At 46.0% G+C, this 24,195-nt stretch overlaps 8 protein-coding genes across 9 annotated transcripts; 2 read left to right on the top strand and 6 right to left on the bottom strand.

Annotated features, from left to right (window-relative positions):
* Positions 1–1,535: 1,535 nt before the first annotated feature.
* On the top strand, positions 1,536–2,937 carry DFL_002901 (uncharacterized protein; the record flags this gene model as incomplete). The annotated part of the gene is made up of 2 exons (XM_067631756.1): positions 1,536–1,626; positions 1,706–2,937. The coding sequence occupies 2 exons, from the start codon at positions 1,536–1,538 to the stop codon at positions 2,935–2,937; spliced, it is 1,323 nt and encodes a 440-aa protein (XP_067494270.1).
* An 840-nt stretch (positions 2,938–3,777) lies between these two features.
* On the top strand, positions 3,778–4,343 carry DFL_002900 (uncharacterized protein; the record flags this gene model as incomplete). Its single annotated transcript, XM_067631755.1, has 4 exons — positions 3,778–3,938; positions 4,013–4,044; positions 4,121–4,194; positions 4,266–4,343. 4 exons carry the CDS (start codon positions 3,778–3,780, stop codon positions 4,341–4,343), a joined length of 345 nt encoding a protein of 114 aa, XP_067494269.1.
* Positions 4,344–4,941: 598 nt separating this feature from the next.
* Positions 4,942–5,632, bottom strand: DFL_002899 (uncharacterized protein; the record flags this gene model as incomplete). Its single annotated transcript, XM_067631752.1, has 2 exons — positions 4,942–5,408; positions 5,479–5,632. The coding sequence occupies 2 exons, from the start codon at positions 5,630–5,632 to the stop codon at positions 4,942–4,944; spliced, it is 621 nt and encodes a 206-aa protein (XP_067494268.1).
* Positions 5,633–7,427: 1,795 nt separating this feature from the next.
* DFL_002898 (uncharacterized protein) lies at positions 7,428–8,311 on the bottom strand (the record flags this gene model as incomplete). Its single annotated transcript, XM_067631751.1, has 3 exons — positions 7,428–7,768; positions 7,836–8,030; positions 8,122–8,311. The coding sequence occupies 3 exons, from the start codon at positions 8,309–8,311 to the stop codon at positions 7,428–7,430; spliced, it is 726 nt and encodes a 241-aa protein (XP_067494267.1).
* Positions 8,312–8,884: 573 nt separating this feature from the next.
* Positions 8,885–9,376, bottom strand: DFL_002897 (uncharacterized protein; the record flags this gene model as incomplete). The annotated part of the gene is made up of 1 exon (XM_067631750.1): positions 8,885–9,376. One exon carries the CDS (start codon positions 9,374–9,376, stop codon positions 8,885–8,887), a length of 492 nt encoding a protein of 163 aa, XP_067494266.1.
* Positions 9,377–11,924: 2,548 nt separating this feature from the next.
* Positions 11,925–13,024, bottom strand: DFL_002896 (uncharacterized protein; the record flags this gene model as incomplete). Its single annotated transcript, XM_067631749.1, has 2 exons — positions 11,925–12,640; positions 12,733–13,024. 2 exons carry the CDS (start codon positions 13,022–13,024, stop codon positions 11,925–11,927), a joined length of 1,008 nt encoding a protein of 335 aa, XP_067494265.1.
* A 1,833-nt stretch (positions 13,025–14,857) lies between these two features.
* On the bottom strand, positions 14,858–18,112 carry DFL_002895 (uncharacterized protein; the record flags this gene model as incomplete). 2 transcript variants are annotated; one of them, XM_067631748.1, is made up of 7 exons in its annotated part: positions 14,858–14,975; positions 15,046–16,244; positions 16,309–16,504; positions 16,575–17,321; positions 17,388–17,416; positions 17,497–17,751; positions 17,828–18,112. In XM_067631748.1, 7 exons carry the CDS (start codon positions 18,110–18,112, stop codon positions 14,858–14,860), a joined length of 2,829 nt encoding a protein of 942 aa, XP_067494264.1. The 2 variants fall into 2 exon arrangements, with proteins under 2 accessions (XP_067494264.1, XP_067494263.1); XM_067631747.1 differs by having other exon boundaries at positions 16,575–17,316; positions 17,388–17,751.
* Positions 18,113–19,019: 907 nt separating this feature from the next.
* Positions 19,020–22,841, bottom strand: DFL_002894 (uncharacterized protein; the record flags this gene model as incomplete). The annotated part of the gene is made up of 3 exons (XM_067631746.1): positions 19,020–19,201; positions 19,278–22,494; positions 22,680–22,841. 3 exons carry the CDS (start codon positions 22,839–22,841, stop codon positions 19,020–19,022), a joined length of 3,561 nt encoding a protein of 1,186 aa, XP_067494262.1.
* Between the last annotated feature and the right edge of the window lie 1,354 nt (positions 22,842–24,195).

The raw sequence follows: 24,195 nt of genomic DNA, 5'->3' as shown, positions 1-24,195 counted from the left end.
ATGGCATTCTGTAGAGCAGGCGACCAAGCGGTCTCATTCCCGCGATTAATATTGAGCATGAATGATTGCCCGACTGAAGACCAGGGTCTCACCAAATTTAGCGGGCTCCATAAAAAAGATGAAATATTCAAAATTATATTGTTTTTTTTAATAAATTCTATAATGATAAATATTTTCACTGCCTATAGCTAATATTCTGTCTCCGGCGCGGACCATCCTTACTAACATTAAGAGTAAAATACTTTTTACTTACAGATCTAGTCTCGACTCTCGAGGCCACACGTCGTTACATCTTATTTTTATGTTGTATAAATACTTTATAGAGAAAAATTGCCTCACGGCGCTAGTCTCCACTCTTGAGGGAGGAGATAAGAGGTTGGATGGGCAAATTTTATAAAACAAAGACAGTATATAAAATTTACATACTTTGATACGAATTTCTAGCGCCAACCAAAAACCGGTATACAACTGTAGCACTGAGACTACATTTATGCTTTTACGTCATTCCGCGGGCACATCATCCCTGCGGCTTTTCTCTCTCAATGTAAAACCCAACCTTTTATTCTTCTAGGACCTACAAAAGCTTGATAGATATCATCGTATAGAAATGAATATTTGAAAACTAAACTAAAATAACTGATTTTGGTGATTAAACCCTTGAAACTACATTCTCTCGAGACTACATTAAAGGTAGTTACGGGCCACTAGACAGCCTGTGTTAAGTTATGGGTGATGATTCCTTTCATTTTTGTGTTGAGGTTGTTGTAAAGTGAGTTAGTCTCCCAGCAGTATAGTACTTGTCAAAGATCTCATGATGCATATATCAGGCCATGCTGATGTCAATTTGATAATGCCTTTTTAGTCCCTGGAGTTAGTACTTGGGCAGCTAAATTGTACACAAGATGAATACATCAATGCCTAAGCAGGCATATATGACTCGGCCGTACCGTGTTAACTCCGACCATCCGACTCTAAGCCGCAGTCTTGGCAGTTATCGGGCGATCGGCGACAGGCCAACCATTCGGACGCCGCAGGAAAATTTTCGGGCAAAGAAGGAAGCAATGATCTGGATCTGATAAGCTAAGATAATAAACATCTATACACTTGACTGCTACTATAACCTCGGACTCTTTTTCCTGTCCTTTCTGGCACACGATCTTGGATCTCCGCTTTCTTTTTTACATCCTCCGCTATTTTACACGGTCGTGTGCGTGTAGTCATCGATATCCTGAGAATTGAGTGTTTTTTCAGTCCTGCAGGCCATCTGCATTGATTTGCGTCGTTCGATTCGATTCGATTAAACACCACTCGCAATGAGTGGCGTCACAGGCGATACCTCCAGTTCTAGACTTCAACATCCATCCTCTGCTTACATATCACCGTCTTCTCCTTCATCATATCCGACAGACCAATTTAATCTACCTTCTCACGACCATCACGACCATCATCATCATCACTCAGATGATAGCTATCATCGTTTCCAGCCAGATCATGACCACAATAGAACTAGGAATCTCCATATCCACCAGTCCGAGATGCCTGGCCGAAGATCAGGAACTGTCGAGGTCCCTGCGACTCAGCGGATGTTAGCTGCTTGTAGCGGCAGTCTTTTGACTTCTTTTATAGGTACTTTACTCCTTTATCATTTACCTGTATTTCAGAATATTATATGATAAAATACTAACGGTCGTCGCTTTCGTCATAGTTACACCCCTCGACGTCGTCAGAGTCCGTCTCCAGGCGCAATCTCACACCCCACCACCCGCCGCCGCTGCCAATACATCCACCGCATCAGCCATCCTTCGTTCCCACCGTCTACCATCCCAACCGTTCTCCCTCCCAACAGCAGCCCACATCTCCCGTCCCATCTCCGATTTAGGCGTAACCTCCTGCTGCCGCGAAGTCTTCTGGGTCTCTTCTACGAACGAACTCTGTCTCGCATACCCTACAATAGGGAACACCGTTCCCGGTTCATCTTCCCTCACAAAACCGTCTGTAGACGCTGCATCATGTCTTATCGAAACGACCTCTTCCCATAGGTTTACGGGAACTTGGGAGGGGCTTGTTAAGATTGCGAGGAATGAAGGATTGCAGAGTTTATACCGCGGTCTTTCGCCGACGTTGCTCATGTCGATTCCTGCGAATGTGATCTATTTCACGGGGTATGAGTCGTTACGGTATTCGATTAAATCGCCACTATCAAAATTATCGGATAACATGGCGCCCCTGATAGCTGGGAGTTTGGCGAGGACGATAGCGGCGACCGTGATAGCCCCGATGGAGATGTTCAAAACAAGACTACAGGCTGCAACCCATCCAAAACCCGGCAGTCATGCTGCGGCGGAAAATAGCGTTTCGGCGTTTCGGCATACGATCGATAGTGTTAGGGGTATGGTTGCGCAACAAGGTGTGACGTCATTATGGAGAGGATTGATGTTGACGCTATGGAGGGATGTACCCTTTTCGGGAATATATTGGTGGGGGTATGAGACTGTTCGTGCGTTCCTGGCTGAGGAGAGGTATGGGCGGGTTCACCACCTTGGACTGATCGAACGACATCGAATGATAGATAACGAAACGGTGGCAAAGGAAGAAGATAAAGCTACCTTCATCGATTCTTTTGTTTCAGGGGCAACAAGTGGTGCTGTTGCTGCATTTGTAACGACACCGTTTGATGTTGGGAAGACTAGAAGGCAGGTGTGGAGGGCCTCTAGCGATGCTGCGGCTAGCGGGTCTACAGCAACAGCAACGATGAGTAGCGAGGGGAGTATGCCGAAGGTTTTGGCTGAGATATATGGCCACGAAGGACTTAGAGGTTTGTTTAGGGGGTGTATTCCGAGGATGTTGAAGGTTGCACCGGCGTGTGCGATTATGATTTCGAGTTATGAGATTGGGAAGAAGGCGGCGATGAGGATGAAGGAGCAGGAAAAGGAATAGAGGGAGATATTATGGGAGTTTGATACGATAATGAAGATGTTGGATATCGATACTTGACGACGAACGACTACACTCCACCCTTCGACATCGAAAAGTTATTGATGAAGGAGCAGTGGTTTTACTAGCCGAGTCACTCTCTCCGGCCGTTTCTATTCTTCTTGAGAAATTTTTTTATATATTTTTACAATTACTCGCGACCATTGCATAAGATACTGATTGAGCGAGCGAAGTATCTGACTTTTAGAGGAGCACTCTTTCTGAGCTCGCTCTCAGGCTTGGGAGGACCGGACGGAGTTTTTCCATTTCAGCTTCGCATTGCATTGTCCTTCTCCTCGCTTTCTTATATAACTCTGTACATGCTGTACATATATATGTCTGTGTATTTACTTATTACGGGATTGTACTTCTAGCCTCTACAAAAAAATACCAAAAGCTGTCTACTTTCCACTCTTCCTTAACAGCTGCCATGCGTAGTGGCACGTGGAAATCATATACTCGAAGGTGGTAGTCGCGTGCATAGAGACTGGGCGGGTCGGGAAATGGGTGGGTGTTGCCCCTCACCGTTTTAGCCTTTTCCCCACAGGCACAAGCAACAGAGGAGAAACCCGCCCACCCCGGTCAAAACCCGGGTTAACGTCACTCCAACTAGTTCCGATCCCCCATTCCCCTTCGCACCGCCCTCGACATATATCTACATCCTCTTCCTCATCCTCCGCCGCCGCCAGTCCATATACCAGGAGTATCGACATTATCCTTCCAGGATCAAGCATCAAATAATATCCCTCGTCTCTGTTCAACCCGAAAAAAAGTTTGTCACGCCGAAAAAGTTATAAGAAAATAATGTTATCCCGCACCGCCGCGCTCCGTCCGATTCTTTCGCACCATACATCGATTGCATCGCGAAGATGTCTTTCTGTTTCGTCAAGGCTTAATCAGGCGGTTGGAACACCGCCTGCGGCTGCTGTTACGGTTAAGAAGAGGAGTGGGGGGTTTAGGGGAGGGTATGTGCTTTTCTCTAGCCGGGTTTAATTGGTGGTGAGGGGTGGGCATTGATATAAAAGAGCGTGGTTTATAGGATTATTGGGTTTTTGATTGGAAGTAGTCTTGGTAGGTGCTTTCTTCGGGGTTCATATTATGACGAGTATATAGCTAATGGTTTTTTTTTTTTTTTTGGGGGGGGTAGCGTTCGCGACGAGCTTTACGTACCTTCGGAATGAGTGGAAGGTTAGAGATGATATCTTGATGGAGGATTTCGCCGTACGTTCCACTCATTGGGGGCATTTCTTAGATATATTAAAGGAGATTGAGTATGCTAACTGTCGGAATAGAGCCTACGATCTACATGCCAACGCGTCGAGGCTAGGTTCCGATTACTCGAGGATCAAATTGCGAAGACTAAGAAATAAGTAATACGATGGGCAATCGAAAAGGTAGATTGCATGTATGGACTAGGAGGGAAGAGTGGGTATACGTGACGCTTTGTCGGAGACATGTGGCCCAGTTGAACAGATAGGGTGATTAGGAAACCTTTTTGTACAGATTTTCCCATTCGTTATTTCTCTCGTTTGATTCTATTCGATCAACAGCAAGCATACCCCGCCATTCAAAAAATTGCATGCATTAAAAAGGCATTTTTATTGAATTCTTGGATTTCTATTTTTTTTATTTATTTTTTTTTCATATATTAGCTGTTTCGCGAAGTGGTAATTCTCCTCTCGGCTTGGAAAAAAAGAAAACGTGTTTACGAAAACGACCTTTCTCAAGTCCGTATTGTCCTTGACATTCTTGTTGAGTGGAATCCGATTATGCTTATTCCATTGGCATCACTCGAAACTATTCCATGCAATGATAATGAAAAAAAAATCGTAATCCAAAGAAGACCCCCAAACGCCAGTTGTGAAATTGAGAGATCATATCCCTACCCACATCTTAACTATCGTACACCCCATCGGTAAAATAATACAATATATACAATCCAGCCCGTATATATACTATAGGCCATCCTTAAAAACTAACAAATTCAACCACCGGCTCCCCCTCCTTCACTCCCTCCACCTCCTTATCCTCTCTAATCTGCACGCCCGTATGTCCCACTCTACTCCCCAAAGTCGCCAATATCCCCCTCTTCAACCCTAACCGCTTCTCAATTTCATCATCCCTCATTTTTCGTTGATTATCCCCTCCGTTGAGGTTTATACCTTCACGCATCATTACGACATCGCGGATTCGGAAGATGTCGAGGTAGTTTTGGGGGCATTCGGAGATGGCTTCGGATTGGGATTCGCGGGATTGGAGGATTAGGAGGGTGGGGGAGAGGGAGGGTTGGTGGTGGCGGGGTTGGCGGGGAGGGGGGAAGGTGGGAGAGGGGTGGGAGGAGGGGGTGGGAGGGGTTGGAGCGTTTTGGTGGGAGACTGTGCCGAGGGTGCGGAGCATGGAGGAGAAATGAGGGTCTTGGGAGTCTTTTAGGATTTCTGAGTTTTTCATAAAAGATAGGTTAGCCTCCATAGGATCATTGATATGATATCGAAGGGGTTTACGAACCATCGGACTTTGTGAACGACGGGAGTGTAGGCGGATGTACGGATGCTGGTGATGATGAAGACGGTATATTCTGCCGCTGTAACCGCTTTGCGGCATTTTGAACCGGTAGTCGTCGGGCCGTCGACTGTGATGTCTTTGAAGCTGCGGAACCCATTTGTCGACGATATCGATATCGATGGAGGTTATGAAGATGGTGTAAGAGTTATTTCCGTTTGGATCCTTGCGGGGGACTACATCTGACCGGGTTGGTTGTTTACATACGGTTATCTCGACGGGCGCGACATTGGATGCTTGGGGGTTCTGGGGTTTTGAGGTTTGGAATGGTGACGTCGAAATCGCATGACATTTGAACGTGCTTCGATTGGTTACACAGATCCTGTGGCGTTTGCGCCTACAACGCGGAAAATGCAACAAAGGTATTATGCGAAGAGGGTTTTAGGATCAAATCGAGGTGTATAACGTGGAGTTATGATAGATATTCGCCGAAGTTAGGGATTTTTATTAGTTATATGTAGCCACAGGTTAGTTTTTTGTGCTCGGCTTCTTTATCGTGATATCGCGCCATATGCTGGTGGAGGGTTTGTTTTTGAACAGAGCAATCCATTTCCGGGCATGCAAAAGCTCCTGAACGAGTGTTCCCGAGACGTGGTCTCCGCATGCTTGGTATTGATACTACGGGCTGTTCTTCCGGGTTTGGGGATCCGAAGTCGTCGTCAAGGTCCATTTCAGTAAATTCCCGAAACTCTTCATCCGAAACTTTTGGAGACCGTATTTCCGGAGCAACTCCAATGACGGAGTCCGTAATTTTAACAACAGCGGCGGCGACTTGGTTGTATAGCCATAAGAGTGCGTTCAGGTGAACCGGGGACAAAGAAGCCAGGAGGTATTTGCAAGGCATGCAATTCTTTCCCGAGTCTATGTATGGATTGCCACAATACATACAACCATCAACGTTGTTGTTTGCGAGTGTCAATTCGAGCAGATCAATCCAGAAGAGTAAACCATCGATCGCACCGCTCCAGTATAAGTAGGCAAATTGTTGGTAACAAAGTTCTCAGGGCTTAATGAAATTAATATTGGCGACTACTTCGTCTAGTTCGCTTATAGATTAGTTTGGTGTATCTTTGTACATACATGCCTAAGTACTTATGTACGTACATACATACGGAGTTTATAAAAGAACAAGCGTATTGGTGAGTGCAGTCAGCTAGGAAAACCAATGTAAACCCCGCATGCACTATATACGCCCGAATATATACTACATAGGTACTGATATACCCCTGCTTGCCGTTTGAGAAACTCTCACACAAATATTATCCTAATTCTTTTACGGAGTGCCTAAATTTAACTTGAGAACCACCTTTGCTCCAAAGCTCTCCAGGAGGCATTGACTGTGGCAACGCAAAAAGTGCAACAAAGGATACCATAAAAGAATTTGTTTTTTGGACGACGTCTAGGCTTATTAAACATTTTATTAGCTACATGCAAAGACTATGAGGCCGGTACGTGGCAATTCGCGAGAAAATGGCAAGTAAACCAATACTCGATGATGAAATACTAGAAGATGGAAAACAAATCCTAAGCGAGCTGTTAGTTATATTAAAGCCAAAGTTTATTTCTATAAGATCAGGTCATACATACGTACCTAAGCAAAGGCATCCTGTTGTAGGAACTGTGGAGGATGGCTGGGAAAGAAGTTTGAAATATCGTTGTGAATATGAGCAAACTATATCAATATTATATCTGCCCAAAAATACTATAAAAAACAATGGGAAAAAACCCTCGGAATTTGCGAGTATGGGTTCGCCGAAGACCATAGTGGATTACGTGTCTAATGGGACGGGGTGGGATCATATGAAGTGAGATAGGATGGCATGGAGGAAGAAGCTGGAGAAGGAAGCTACAAGATTGGGTACAGCCGGGAACCGAACACACGTAGTCTCCTGTTTTCACCGACCTTGACTTAACAGGCTTTGTATCTTCGAGAGGTGGGATTGCCGGAGAGTTAAGCAGCCAGGGAACAACGAGACATTATCCCCTTTGGCCTTTTTCAATTCCTCTGTGACTTGGTTGTAAAGTCCTTCAAGAGCAGCTACCTGAGATTGAGCAACTCGCTTTATGACATGGTCACATGTTGGGCAGCCCGATACCCAGGCATGTGGGTCGCCGCAGAAGACGCAGTCACTTGCATCTTGAGTGGCAGGGAAGCGGAGTTCATACTCGATTGTCTTATGCATCTCAGATGACACGGTATTCAAGTACAAGTAAAAAAATCTCGCAAAACCAAGTTCTAACCAAGTTACATTAGTTATTAACAATTTCTTTAGGTTTTCAAGTTGTTATTCGAGGTCACTTACTATTAACCGCGATCAATATATCTCGAAAGGTTGTGCTGTTGATAATTTGATCCACAGTAACCAGCACGGGTTTCTTAAAGGCTCCAGGAGGCGCAGCGAGTACAGTAAGATCCTTTAGGATGGTCCCCTGAAGGGCCTTCTTCATCACCAACGCTGCTTTCCGACGAACTTCTGGTGGTGACTTTCGAACTCCACCTGGGGGCCCCCTCTTGGTCGTAGGCCCCTTCGCAATTGATTTTCATGCTATCCCGTAGTTGTTGACTGAGATCTTTACCCAAGAACGAACCAGTCCATTCAATCGCCTTTTGAACCTCCTTCCACCTGATTTTAATAATCTCGTCGAAAAGGTCCTGTTGGGTGGGCTGATCCGGTACCTCACTAACAGAAGGTAAACACTTTCGGAAAATCTCAAGATCATCATGAAATGTCATTGGAGTTAGGTCTTCATCCTTCGCATTCTTATCCGCTCGTGACATTGCGTAAGCAACATGAAGGAAGCAATACACCTGGATGATGTTGGTTGGGATGTTGCCTTCGAGGATATATTTGAGGGATTCTAGACCGATACGAATAATGTTATCGAGACCTCCAAGGGAGTCGACGAAGGCACGAAACTGGGGAGATGCAGTCTCATGTTTTGAGGCAAGGCGAAGTTTTTTGAGTATTTGCCATGCTCCAACTAAAAAACGCCGATTAAGAAGAGGGTCGTCGTGTCGTAGGGATCTTCTACTCTTTTCGCTGGCGTAGGGGAGGAAGAGGACGAAGGGATAGTAATCGAATCGGAATTGTATACGGCGTCGTCTTGTAGAAATTCAGGGCCGGAAGGAAGGGGGCCAAATAATTTTCCAGAGAATGGCGATAATATCAGATATAAGCATTTCCACGTCAACTATAGAAACAAAGGAGAGTTTATAAAAGCTTCATCAATATCCGACATATTTTGCCAAAAGTCCGGGTATCTGGACGACTTGATATTCTCAACATTGCTCGACAGCTCAAAGCTTCCGGTTTGAGTATTTCCAAGGTCAAAGCTGGAGGCTCCCGGCAGTTCATGCGGCCCATCCCACTGGGGCTCTGCGTATTTGTATAATCCTAGAGGTAGGACGGTTCTCGTCGTCCAGCTCATGTTGATGGTACTGCTCCCAATACTGCGGATTGATGTGAGGTATAGAAATTTGCAGGCCGTCAATTTCCAATTCATCGACCTCAACGCTCCGGGCTACCATGAGGCTGAAACCTCCATCACCAAAGGAAGTGGCAGAGCTTCGGGTTTGCATAGAGAACCGAGAAACACCACCATCAGAGCCGTAATTAGAACTATTTGGGCTTCCATGTCCATGGCTTTGGTCATCGAAGCCTTGGACGGGATTTAGATGAACCCCAGCTCCAGCAGGAGGCGCTGCAGGAGCCACGGGGTTTCCGTGTTTCTGCTGAATCTTCGTCCCAGTCTTTTCAAGGAACCCCCCTAAATGGTCCCTAGCACCTCCAATGATGCCAGCACCGACATCACGAACTTTTTTTAATGGAACCTCGATTCCCATTTTAGGTACTAAGGAGGAGGGTCCAAACCAAATGTGTTTGATCGAAGTTCAGTACGTCTATATCTATAAACAAGTTAGAACATTTCCCTTCACTATACTATACATCCCACCAAAACGAAAATGAGTGAAGAGAACAAACAACCAAATTGCAGAATATATTTCTATGCTTTAACTTTTAGCGATGGAAAAAAAGGGGGGAGTTCCAGTCTATGGCTTGTATTCGAGTCTACTCCTATCGGGCCGTATCGATCAATATATACATATCCGTGGCCTTATAGACCTCGAGAATGGAACAAGTCCCCAAGCAAAGCTATAGCTGTGCTATTCAAGGTTGGAAACAATTGGCCCTTTACGTGGCCACTCGTGGGGGCTGGGCCATATTTGTGAGGGAAAGGCATATATAATGGGATAATTTCCCCTCGAGCTTCGGCCTCCGGCATGCAATGTCGCACAAAGAATAATATCCTACCCAGGGTCCGGCCTGTGGGTCAAATAATCCCGGGGTCCTGGAGCTTTTCTTAAATACAATATTTATTAGCCTCGTGATTGCGATTGTGCGAGACCAATATTATATTACATTTTAATATTTTTTGTTCTCTCCAGAATTTGCAAAATCAATCCGGTGATATGTCCATCGGAAACAACGCATTTTTCATGTTGTGTTTTTAGATATCGATCTGACACTGGTCCTTAGAGACTAGCCCGTAGTTAGGTTCTGTCTACACTCGCCTTGATGGAACCCTAAATCGACTATGACAATTTATCAAGACCAAAGTAACTATGGATCCTACCGAAATTCTAGTAGAATCTACCTCTCGGGGTTAAACAGCCCATCACACACTTTCTTAGTAGATCCAGGATAACATTGCCCTCCAGTTTGCATGTTCACCCGGTTCGATCGAATGAACCGGAGGCAGATATTTCCTCAGTAGCTATTCTCAGATACAAATATTAATATCCTAACCGCATGGCTAACCGAACGGACCTTGCAACGGGAACGTTATACAACAACCAATATATTGCAAACCTGTACACCCAGCGTTTGCAGCTAATGAACTAATTATGTTCTAGTGAGACTCTTGATAATCCTTTTTGGGAATTGATTCAAAAAAACTGCTCTCCTACAGGAGAGAGCTCAGGGGATTCTGTGGGTTGAACGTTTGCTTTTTTATGGTGTCCAAGTAACCTAGTCCTGAGCCGGGATATATATCAGGCAGACAATTTGAAATACCTAGTATGAAACGACAATTGTTATCTGTGCCCGGCCGTCCTAACCTACAATGCAAATTTTAAAATTAGTACGAACCCGTCCGGGCATGTACGGGATGGTATCGGAACTCAAGAACCATTGCTTCCTTCCTCCTAGGATCGAGGCCACTTCCCACGTACACAGCCCAAAAGGTTATAAACCACCACCCTATGGTTGCACGATCCGATATATCTGGTTCGGGCTGCAGGCCTATCCGCATTAAAGCCGCCTGTATTCAAGGCTTGAGATTGGATCTCCGCAGATATATATTTGTACCACACAAAACACCCACACATGTCGCAAATCGGTCCCTCGACATACTATCAATATCATATTCCATGAATTCCCAAATACCAAGCAAACACCAACCTCGAAGGATCCAAAACTTCAAAAGTGGGAATCAATTAAGCGAAAATATAGTATATCGATCTATCACATTTCCCAAACTCCGGTCAAAGGTATATGAGGCATCCACACACCCTGCCTTAAAAAACCTAACCTTTCTACAAGCCCAACTTCAATCCGGAAATTCACCAGTGTCACGTGCAATATATCACTTTTTCGACCTCGCTCCAACCACGCTGCCACCACCACAATGCTAGCAGCAAGCTCCTACCATGGCCCCAGACCATTCATACTGTCGCGCGGCTTAGTCGACAAGGCTGTCCATTTCTATCCCATAGCAGGGACCATCATTCAGCCCCATACGGTTCAATTCTTAAAATAATGACATAACAAAAAAGCAATTTCCATTTTACGCCTCTAATGCATCATATGTACGTTCGCTGTGCCATGTTCATGAAGGCATCGTCAAAAAGAAATGGGAAAAAAAAGAAAGAAAAAACCTGCAGAAGCTTAGCAAAGAATAAAAAAGGCATTAAATAAGGGAACAGTCCATATCCAGCTAGTTAGCGCTCGCTATAATGTTACGATCAATGCAAAGGGAGGACGGCTCGTGCAAGGGAACGGCAAAACAAAAAATGCAAAATGCAGTTCTTTTTCCATGTTATCTTTATCGATAGCAAAAAGGAAGGGAAACCCTCAGTTGGAAAGAGAAAGAACAATTCAATGAGCGTTATGCATAGCATTTTTGTTTGTGTGAGCTCCGTTTGCGGTCTTCATTAGAAATTAAACATTTCATAGCAATTCCTCCATCATTTTTTCCCCCACCACCCAACAACCTCTTCATTCATGTCGTCATTATCATTATTAATTAAAGGAGAAAGAAGGAAAGTAATAGAAGGAAAAGAGAAAGATAAGTTCCAAGTAATTCCTTTCTCCATTTCGGAGAAGAGTCACTTAGAGCAAGAAGGCAAGACCAAGAGCGACGGTCAAAGCGAAATCGCTAACGCCGAGCTTTCCAGCTGCACCGGTGGCTTCTGGTGGGCTCGGGCTCGATGTGGCGGTGGCATTAGTGCCGTTTCCAGGAGGGTAGGGAATGACGATGACGGCAGTTGAGGTGAGGGTTGAAGTAGATGGTTCAGCAGCATAAGTTGGGGTGCTGGTTTGAATGGTGAGGGAACCAGTGACGGAAGTTGGAACGGTAGGAACGACATAAGTCTCGGTGAGGACCGTGGTGGTAGTTGGGGCTTCCGTGATGACATCAGAGGGTTCCTCAGTTTGAGCCTCAGTTGGGGCCTCAGTCGGAACCTCAGTTGGGGCCTCAGTTGGAGCCTCAGTTGGAGCCTCAGTAGAAGTAGCCTCGGTCTCACCACCCGTTGGGTTACTTGGCGGAATCACATTGCTAGTGGAATCGCGAGTCAAGGTAAGAGTCGAGGTAATGGTGAAGGAAGTGGTAGCGGTAGTGTCGAAACCATCACCTTGGCCACCGGTTGGGTATGGATTGGCAGTGACGGTAGTACTTGGAGCGACACCCGCGCAGTAAGGGACGCCGGAGCTAGTACTGCAGAGAGGAGCAGCAGCGTCGCAGCAAAGAACTCCATTGTCGATGGACCCAGGGTTACAGTATCCTCCAACGGCGTTTTGGCAGCTGCGAATGCCATTGCAGACGTAGCCTGTGTTTGTTTCATATATGTTAGCAATCTTGTATTATCGACAAGGTATAGACACTAAGAGTCAGGAAGGTAATTAGATATCTAGGACATACCATCGGGACAACATCCCATCTCGCCATCAACCTCAGAGCAAACCTCTCCTGTTCGGCAAGCCAAACCAGCATCAGCATCGCAGCAAGGTCCGGGAGAGCAGCCGGAGCCACACGCAGTATAGCCAGCCGGACAGCTAGTCTGGCGCTTGAATATCAATCCAGCAAAGGATCCATCAATGTTAACAGCACGAGCTGCAACATGCTTGAGGATAGGGTTTGCTGGGATGGCAGCGGAAGCAGAGGCCGTGGCAGCCAAACCTGCGACGATGACAACGATGGTTTGCATATGCATCTTGGGTGATTAATTTGATTGATGTTTGTAGGAGAATGTTCGAGCTGAGAGCGAGTGAAAGCAAACAAAAGTCCTTTTCGGTATCAGACGGTTTGTGGTTTCAGATGGGTTTGTGTAGGAGAGAGAAGGACGATGATGATGGAGATGAAGAGGTTTGCTTTTTGATTGTGGGAAAGAATATTATATTAAATAAAATAATATTATTCCGATGAAGCCGTTGACGTTCTTCTGTGTTTGCCTTGAGATTGAGAATGTGTTGACTGCACGTTCAAACAACGTCGATGGAGCCCAAAGCGGTAGAATTCCCAATTCGTTCTCTTCTTTTTATAACAGAACACCTCTCTCTAATCAAATTGCGCTCAAGAAAAAGTATCACTAGATGGAAACAATAGCGAACGAACGAGCTAACGAACGAACGATGGATGATAAGGGAAAGGAAGGTAGAGAAAAGAGAAAAACGAGAAAAAAGGACTTCTGGGTGGGTGGTACATGCACCATCAATTTAAAGACTTCACCACCCTGCCAATCTCTGCAGGACGTCGACGTATTGCCCACGGACATACAAAGAAACTAAGAACCAAGAACCGCTCAATCGGCAAAGCACAAAGGGAAAAAAATCCTGTTTGGCTGCCTCGGCTGGTCTTGCACTTCGTGATACCAGCGAATCGAATCATCACAGTGGTAGCAGCCTGGCCATTCCTGTACGATAATGACGGTGGCTTTGCGTATGCTCAGCTATCTCCATGGCTCCACCTGGCCGACAAGAAGTTCCGGATAGACAGAACAATGTACCCGGTCACACCAACCGAATCTGTTTGTGTACTATGTATGCCAGATGAGAGCGAAAAAAAAAGAATATCGGCGTTTAGTCAGACAGCTGTTGCCTCGTCTCAAGCAGTTCAATCAAGCAAATAGACCAGCGAAAGGGAGGGAAAAAATCACACGGCTGAATCCCTCCCTCGAGCTCTACAAAGATAGTCTGGACTATGCAAAAACTACCAATGAACCCACCACGATTCTTCTCTGCTTCTCTATCGCGCATTGAAAGAGAAAATTCAAAAAAGGCCGTGGCAGGTGCAGCGATAAACAGCGAATAGCTAGATCCACCCGGTCAAATCCAATCGAGTGGTGCCAATACCAACCTTTATCCCATGCATACATTTTGTCTCATGCATGTTTATCGACGTCACCACCCACAGCTCCCCTCTTCCCCCACTCCCAAAATCGCACACCCAGCGAATCAGCACAGATCACACACCATTTAAACAAAATGGCTGGGTTTATAAGTCCCGAAGCTGCGTATAATTCCATGATTCTATAGCCTGGACCTGCAGGTAAATAAAGGCCGGGCGGAGAAAGTCAGATCTGGGTTGCCACCCTTCCTCTTATTCTTGTTCAGCGATCGAATTGTGGCGTCACAATAACAAGGGAAGTAGAAGAGGCTCGAGGCTTGAGCAAGATATTCGAAGTTCTTCCTTCCGAATTATAGACCCCGTCGATATTGAGAATGTGGAGACATGATATCGATATGATACGGCAACTATGCAGCGGAGCTCAACGTCATGCCGCGCAGAAAGAACATTCCAATATCATTCGATTTCCTCCTCAACCGGAGTGACACTATCTATCTACCATGCATATCATCCATGAAGCTCGAGAAATGAGAATGGCTGTCTTTTTTTCAACAGCTATTTTCAGCTGCAATGCAGAAGGGAAAAAACCCCATGTCGCTGCATGCATCACTAGTCGCAGATGCCCGACCAACCTGAACACCAGAAAACAAAATGCTTAACTCCGCCCCAGCTAGCCTAAATATCATACTGACCTAACTTTTTATGTCGACCCAGCCACAGTCTGTGGCGCCTTAGCCACCGAAGACTTCCTTCTATTAGAAAGAAGCTGTGACAGAATAAAGCTATTCACATCCTCATCGGACCAATAGCTTAGGTGCCTAGTAGTTGAATTCCCCAAAATTAGCATCCCCTCCAGCTAAACTAACAGTTGTAAATAAATATACTTACGATGCAATCGACGCAATCAAGCTGATATCAAACGCCCCCTCCTGCACAGCGAAATCAATCCTCCCCGTCCGATTCAACGCCCTAACCTTCCTCTCCTCCGTTTTAAGCCTCTTCGCCTTCTCTTCCGTTCTTCTCTCCGCTTCCGTCTTCGCTCCTTCCCCTTCATCCTTCCCATCCCTACTCTTCTGAAACCCAGCATACAAAGTCTCCAACTCCCCATCAATCAACGTAGGCCTATGCTCCATCTCCTCCCCTTCATCATACCAAGTCTCGATATCCAACGAATCCGCACTCTTCCTTTTGCCACTAACCGCATGTTCTCCCGTAAATCCCAAGCTTCTGTTCAAAATACTACTGGCCACCCCAGCAGAGAAATTACTCCACAAACTAGTAATACTCTGCCCTATCCCCGACAATCCCGCCAGTTGATTCCCCAATAGCGTTTTCTTCGTATACGGCAGATTCTGCGGTTTAATCTCGCTCATGGCTTTCGTTACCAAAGGCTCCATTCGGTAACTGATCGGATCAGTAGGATGGAAGATATTGTATAACTGTCCACACAATGGTGACGAAATATTAATATCCAACACCCCACCACCAAAACTACCAGGCTCAAAAGATCCAAAATAATCATTCCTTGCCTCCGGCGGCGTCAAAATATCTTGAGGTTCATTATCCATCATCATCAAAACTTTCGACATCGGCGTTCGGGCAGCAATAGACTTCCCCTCCAACATTTGAAATAATCCGATCGGACTACCAAATGCAAAGAAACTATCACATTTGAATTTTAATCCCGACCCAACTTGTTTGCCCTTAAACCCTTCCCTGCATAGGATATCAAAGTATATGGCTGAACCGAGTGAATGTCCACATAAAGAAACTCGACCGTTCCAGCCAGGATTACGGGTTCTCCAAAGCTCGTAGATGCGGTTGGATTCGCGGACGACGATGCGGGCGATGTGTTCTCGGTAGGCACTTTGATAGAGGAGGATGTCGAGGGCAAGATCGGTTATTAGACTGCGTACGGCGGGGACACCTTCAACTGTAATGTCGTCCAGAGTAGGGTAAGATTCGTAGATACTATCATCATCCGGATCTCCTATATCATGTTCGACATTTGTTTGTGATAAATTCGTTGCGTACCCAGAGTTCAAACGATGTGCTCGAAGTGCTTCTTTCGGGAAGTTCAAAAAATGCTATATATGAATACCTATAATTAATATCCCCATTTATTGGATCACTAATAACGTCAAGACTTACCCTCCAGCAAACAGGAAGCACCTGAATCCTACAATTCTTAGGCGCATTCTCCAATTCCGCGTTAAGCCGTTGAATATCAGGTGAGCCCCCATATACATCTTTCAACGTTTTCCGGAACACATTCACGTCGTGAATGAAGTTTATAGACTCCATTCTTAACGAAAGCCGCTGGCCGATTCCATGTGTAACCAGAATCCTTGTATATCACCTTTCGCATTAGCAATCCCATTTTCTTTCGGTAGAATAAGAGGGAGAGGAAAACATACAAATGCTCAACCTCCCGATCATTCTCATTCTCGTCACTATTCTTATAATCCTCTTTCATTTCATCCTCCATAACCTTCTCAGGATCATCATCATTCCCCATCCCCAATAAATTCGACATCTTCCGTTCTAACGCAATCCTACCCGCCTGCGCCCCGGTCTGTTGTTCCTCCTCTTTCACCGGAGCCTTAGGACTAGCGTTTTTCTTAGGATCAATAATCATCGACGATCTTTTCGACCCACCCTGTTTTCCAGGTGTAGGAGTAACAGGTCTCGATCCGGCTGCTGATGCTGTACCGCCAGCTGCGACGGGTTTTAAAACGGGTGCTCTATCGACCCATCCGCGGACTAGTTTGACCCCTCCGAGGTTTTGTCCGGATGTCATTCGTTGGAATAAAGTAGAACTGATTTTTCCATAGATATCATCCGTCATGAGCCATGCTGTGGTAGCATCGGAGTAGACAACGAATGAATTCAACCAGGGGCCTAATAACGGCCAACTCTGCTGTTGTGGAAGTCCAAGGGTAGGTGGAACATCGGCTTGAGTCGCTTCGATCGTTGGAATGTTCAGCTTTGAAGGATCTATATTTGAACTTGTCGTAGTAGTTGTAGTAGCTGTAGTAGTAATCCCCTCAGCGGTAAGTGGAACAATAGGTGTCTTTTGTCGATACGGTTTAAACTTGATATACCCCCGTTCAACCTGATCACTCAACTTTTCTTCCAACGGCCGTAAACTGCTACCCTCTTTCCTGCCACAAAACCCAATCGGTCAATTCGCCGTCACTAATCCAACAACTATATCCATTTCTACTCACCATCTCGAAACCAAGTCCCCCTCAAAACACTATAAACCGGCCCCTCCCAGTACGCACTCGCCAACTCTCTAGCCCTAATATGCACATCGAACAAATAATCCTCATTAACCATCACTGTAACCTCCTCATCTTCTGTCACCCCCACACCGCCAGTTTCAGTATTATCCTCATCACGATCTTTCCTCCTAGAAGTCCATGGCTTTTCGGCCTCTAACGCTGTTTTGGCATCATCCCTTTCCGAAAGTTCTAAAAACGCCGTTTCGATTCGCTTTGAATCCTGTTCACCGAAGGGAACGAATTTTACGGGTGGTTTTGGGGGGTTTTTTAGGTCGGGTTCCTTTTGGAAGGGTTTTCTTTTTGGGTTCTAGTTTTTTTTTATATATGTTGGGTTAGCAATTACTTGGCCATCTATACTATCCAAGGTGATTTATAAAACTCACATCAACAGCATAATGCCACCTCGCAAGCAGAGGCGGACAATCCTCCGGATAATCCTTCGGTGATATCCGTTTCGTAGAACCGACTACATGGTCCGTTATAGCCTTCGATACTGAACTCGAACGGGTTAATCCATCGAGGTTGTTATTGCGGGGTAGTGGAGACTTTGACCTAGCACGGCTGGTACTTCGATTTGTTGATCTTGTTCCTGAGCTAGAAGTAACGGTAACATCCACCCCGCTGTTGTTGTCAGTTTCAGTGGAACTTGAGCCGAATAATTTATCCATGCTACTACTATTGAAAGTCCGTAAACTTTGGAGGTTTCGAGGGAGGAGGTATAGCCCCGAGGTTGGGCGGGGGAGGTAGCGGGGTATTGCGAGTATTTGTTATCGAGATATACCGGACAGTTAGTAAGCTGCTGGCATATTTCGTTTGGAAGTGTCGATTTTTTTTTAAAAAAAAAAAAAAAAGAAAGAAAAATCCGCGAAAGGGGTAAGTATATCTATCGTACTACGGTAGTAATTACTACTTTTAGTGGTCGAAATATCAGATGGAATCTTTGAAGAAAGGAGGGTAGAAGATCGGTTGGAATATAACTTATGCGACATGCCGAAACGGTCAATTTAATCCGATGACCTTTACGTCACTTTAAATTCGGGAAGGGGCGCAAAACACGGTACCCGAGCCTGATAGCTCCAGCTGATATTCAGGAACCGGTACCAGCTAGCTATAGTCTCCCATGCATGTGATAAAACTATAAAAGATATAAAAATATATAAAAGTCAAAGTTAAGGTTCCCGAAGGCTGGAAAAACCCTCAAATGCTATTCGGTAGGAAGGCTATAAAAGTTAACAGGAACAAACGGTAAGAGAGGAAAAGTATATGATACATGTGAAAGTGTACCGGAATGCTAATGCAATGGAATCGGTAAAACGTTAACGTTATCTGCAAAAAAGAGTCGCTTCAATCGCTCAATTTAAACATCCACAGGTATATAAAAAAATTATAGTAAAAAAAAAAGGGGGGGGGGGGAATATGTGCAAAGAAAAGAACAGAAAGATGTGCATCAAGCAGGTAAAAAAAGAACACTGAATGCTCAAGGCGATCACTTTCTAAGAAACGAGGAATAAAGAGCCGAAAGAGAATAAGAAAACTGGGGTATATAGAAGATTCCCTCCCGATATCAATAGGAATCTACATGACCACCCATTCGCTCGCCCGTTTCAAATACTTGTCCAATAAGATCGTGACATCTGCTAAAACAAACCTGCAGATAACTAGCCCAAAGAACTCGCCCGCTCTATTAATCGACAAGTCAAGGCCGACCTGGGTCGTGATGTGGATGTTGTGAGATTCGATATGCACCGATAGTTGGTCTACAAAACCACAGAGTTAGAAAGCCGATCCAAAGTACAAAAACGAAAGACGTAGAACGCCGGAATGTGAAAATACCTAGAACCTGCGCCGCCTCAAACAACTTCGACAGCGCATTCAAATATCCCGCAAACGGACCGGTAAACCCTCCGAACCCTACTCCGTCTTCCATCTCACTTCCATACCCATTTCCATGATTCACATTCTCGCTATAACTCTCCAAACTCCTGGCACTGGGGAGTGCGGTGTACGAGCTACTACCACCAGAAATGATCGAGGAGGTATTCTTATTCCTCAATTTCTTCCAGTAGCTCCTGCCTCCGCTTGAGCTATTAATAGCCTTGGAGCTAGAGGAATCGATCCCATTACCCATTGAATTTCCATCACCATCGGTGCTCTTGAACATGGTTGAGGCACCGTGAGCACCAACATCACTTCCCAACTTTTTAGTCAATACCGTCTCCGTCTTAGACATCACGTGTTCTAAATCTTGAAGTTCTTTAAGGAGCAAGTCGGCGTCGGTTTTATCCACGGACGACAGCTTCTTCAAGGCCGTGGTAAGATTCTCGCTGGCTGCGATCTTCTCATCCACACACTTTAACTTGACACCTCTCATCAACCAAATCTCTCGTGGAACAAATAGCTTTTGAGACAAGTATCCGCCATGCGGGTTTGAGATAGCATTGTTAAGACATCTCATTAACCAGAAGGTCTTTGACAGTTGTTCTGAAGGCATTGGCTCTAATGGTGCTGGATGAGGTGAATCCGACTCCAAAGAGCGTGACCCAGATGGTGAATGTATCCGATTGTCGAAAAGATGGAAGCCTCCAGTTGGGAGCCCAACCGCCGAGCCAATGTTTCCAGACATTGGTGTCCGTGGCGGAAACTTCGCAGATCGTAGGTTCTGGGAACTAGCGGAAGAATGTAATCCAGGGTACGAGGGAGAGTCGCTTTCTGGGAAACTACCCATACGTCCCGACTTAAGGTTGACGTGGGATTGAGTCTGCCGCAGAATACCACCCGTGCCTCGCAGAGTGTGCCTAGTTCTAGGCGATAGGGTTTCGATATGGGTATGGTCGCTTGAGCCATCATCAGTTCCGCTGTTTCGCTTCCTCTCAAGCTTAGAGGCTGTGATGTTTTGCTCAATTGTTCTGGGTGAGAACTCTGAAGGTGCAATGGTAGATGCCACTGCAGTCTCGGGGCCGTCTTCCACAGTTATATGTGTAGATGCGGTTGGTGGCCCGTCCTTTTCCTCTTGTGTCTCCGTAGTTATGACCAGGCGTGCCTGTCGAGTATTCGTCTCGATAGTCAATGGACCCAGACCGGAAAGTGGTCTTCCCGACATCCTCCGATCTAACACACCAGAGTATCGTTGAGTGTTACGGTTTATCGGCAGCATTGGAGTAGTCATGACAATCGTTTCATCACCATGCGGTAATGCTGTCTCTTCTTCATCCCATGCTCCGCTAGTAGGCTCAGGAGCCTCGTTGACAGGTGGTAGCTCATGATGGTTGTCCAAGTCAAATTTGAACTCTCCAAGCTGATGAACCACATTGATATCCTTCTCGATATTATCCACCATATGTATGTCCTCATCGTCCTCGTGCTCATCATCTCCATCGCGACCATCGATACTCGACTCGACCTCCCCTTGCGCCGACAGTCGTTTCCCATTCATCTGCTGGAAACCTGAGTCCAGTCCAGGGATAATGTTCGAACTTCGTCTCTTGATGTCCCTAGCAGCAGGTGTCGGTTCGGCATCCTCCACAATTATTTGATTCGTAAGATCTAAGTTCAGCGGCGCAGGCGCCTGAGATCTGGGGGTATCATCAGTCATGTATTCATCTACAAAGTCATGAAGGATCTCATGATCGAGAATTGCCGTTTGTCGTGCCGCAATGATCGTCCGGCGTGCTTGTTCTCGACTCAGCGGCGAATCAGCCCCGAAGCTATCCTCGAAATTCGGCCCAATATCTATATCCAGCCCTAGTTTTGACAGCCTTTGGCTAGCCAACATAACCGTCTTCCTCACATCGTCGGCGTCAAATTCATCTTCTTCCTCCTGCTCCTGCAGCTCCTCTATAATCGACTTCTTCCTCAACACAGGTACACTCTGCGCGTGCGTCAACTTCACCGGTTGCTGCGAATACCGCTTAACCCCATAACTCATAACAACCGCCGATTCAAAATCGCTATCGGCGTCCGAACTAAACCCATCCCATGCAGCATCGACCGCGGCATCGATCATTTCCGATTCGCTATCATAGAGGCCGTTACTCTGGTATGGCACTGGTATCCCAGACTTTCTGGGTGACGTTGCACCCAATGAAGAAGTAGGCGAATCCGTGCCGTCATCGTCATCAAAGTTGTGTAACCACGAAGTTGACGCCTCGCTAACGTCTCTCGAATGGCCCATATATCTTTGCTTTTGCGGAGACGGTGTTTGCAGCACTTTAGGGGGAGGTTCGATTGGTGTCCGTGATTGTACAATTTGGGGGCCACCCGTGGGGGTTTTCTGAGGGATGGTGACTGATGGTCGTGCCGCATTCCGCAGTTGGCTGACTTGGGCAGTTGGAATCGCTGGAGGGGCCATCTGTGGAGGCGGGGCCTGAGGAGGTAGGGTTTGAGCGGGTAACGAAGGTACTGGCATGGACGGAGGGGGCATCTGAGGTGGTAGCTGTACTTGTACCTGCTGCGACGGAGGAAGACGTGGCGTCTGTGCCTGAGGCGGCGAGATTTGCGATGTCGGGGTCTGTTGTGTGATTCGTGACAGGCTAGTCTCCTGCTTGTGAGTATATTTCGGCCTCGAGTCGATCTGGACGATATTTGGCTGGGCCATTATGGCCACAGACGTTCTGAATCCCGCCTTCTGAACGAACTGTGGCGACTGGGCCCTCCCCATAATGTAGCTCATCCTCGTTGTGTCCTTCCTCGGGCTACCCCTGAAATCCTCTTGGTTCTGCCTCATGTCGGGAACATATTCTTCATCCTCCACAAGCGCATCATGAGATAAACCCCTCCGAAACGATGGTCGACCTCCATTCGATGTATGCTGCCCTCTAGCTGCTGCTGGCCCATTTCCTCCATTTATCGCTTCGGGTAGTAAGGATTCTCGTCGGGGAGGTACTTGAATGTGCTGAGGGGATGTCGGCGCAGATATTATCGAGGCAGTCTCGTCGCTCTCAAAGCTCATGGAATCATCCTGCTGTGGTCGCGCGGGTAGTTCCTTCTCGTCCACTCTGTATAACGGCGACAGTTCTCTTAATTCATCTATTCGTCGTGCATATGTTTCTTTCTAAAAGATGTTGCGAAACGGTAAAACCCTTGTGTTAGCTGTGGCATACACCAACATTTTATTTCTTTTCACAACTTTAGATAAAATAAATATCATCCCACTTCTTCCCCTTCCTAACTTGAAATTTTTTAATTTTTTTTTATAGATAAAAAAAAAAAAAAAAAGGCGAGAGGGGTTTTCCATACAATCTGCTGCAGCTTCCTTCGGTCCTCATCGACCCCAGCCCTCATCATAACATGCCCTAGCAACGCACAAGCGTCTGAGTAAGCCTCCATAGCACCTTCGATATTGTTCGCATTGTCGAGTAAAACGGCCGTATTGGCCTTCTGCAGAGCGGACGACAGCATCGCCTTTGATCTGGAACCAGTTCCTCCTGAAGATACTGGCCCGTGTCGATATTCCGTCAAGGTTGACATGTAGGAATCGAAAGGAGATAAGAGGGAGGTTAAGGGTCCGGGAATTTGAAGCTAGTGTTATTTTAGTCGGGGTTTCGCTGGGTCCTGCAAGCAAGGCAAGGAGGGCGAATTAATTCTGTAATTGCATGTAGTAAATGGGGTTTTCGGATACACCCACGATAGATTGAGATTGATTGGGCGGGAGAAGAGAGTAAGCAGAGTAAGCAGGAACGGTACAGTCGCAGTGCAGCGCGGTGCAGCAGCAGTCTCAAACCGCCTAACCTAACTCCCTTTCGCGGACTGGCCCCTCGTGAGCAGACTGTACGGTGTCTGGTTCGTCCGTTTCTGTTGCAGAGGGCCCGCAGTCGGGTATTTTAGTGCTTTGACGGGCCAGAAAGGTATTAATCTGGCTAAGCTGGTGGTTCGTTTCAAGGAAGGCGGAGAAAGAAGTGCGAGCGAGTCTGAGGGCAGAGCGATTGCAATTGGTGCAGTGCACGGGGATGATGATGGAAGGAGGCTTGCTGGTCAATGGAGAAGTTCGTTTACCGTCAATCCCTCAATCCCTTAACTTGAACTCATAAGGTAAGTAACTATAGGAAGTTAGAAGTAGGCAGCATACTGTACTATACTATACTATACCGTATACGATGTATCCTTGAAGAAGCATATAAGTAAGTATGTATGTATGTATGTATGTATGTATGTATGTATGTATGTATGTATGTATGTATGCATGTATGTCAGTATTCTAGAAGATGGAGAAGGGGCTCGTCTTTAATATAATTTTTAATCTAATCGGTACGTTCACTTGATAGTAATAACAGTCGATATTATTAAAACACCGCGGCCGTCGGAGCATAAGCAAAATGGCGCCCGGACTGGAATCGAATTCAGGGTCAGGTCGAATATCAGCTATCCAATATCAAATATCTGACAGTAGCGTCAGGTACCCGGTTATCAGGTATGGTATAGTATGCTGTGGTATGTCTGTACTATCAGAGTCGAGTCCCGAAGAACTTTTCTATTACCCCTGGTCAATGTTCTCCTGAGGCACAGACAGACTTTGCGATCGGGTCTCTCCATCCGTCAACTAAACTATAAGTCACGTACCGCACAAACATGCAATTTGAGGCGGTTAATGGTCGAAACTACATACGCAGTGCATATCTTATATGTATGTATGTATGTACGGATCAGGTCAGGTCATGGGGGAAGTGATGGAGAAAGAAGAGGAAGGTGTATGCACAAATGCAGAATATAATCACACTCAGGCGCACTTGACGTCGAAAATATAAAATATCCAGAC

This window comes from Arthrobotrys flagrans (assembly GCF_004000055.1).
Source record: "Arthrobotrys flagrans strain CBS H-5679 chromosome Unknown unitig_3, whole genome shotgun sequence".
NCBI lineage: Eukaryota > Fungi > Ascomycota > Orbiliomycetes > Orbiliales > Orbiliaceae > Arthrobotrys > Arthrobotrys flagrans.
Note: the sequence above shows the minus strand (reverse complement) of the source record. Positions and strands in the feature narration are given on the sequence as shown.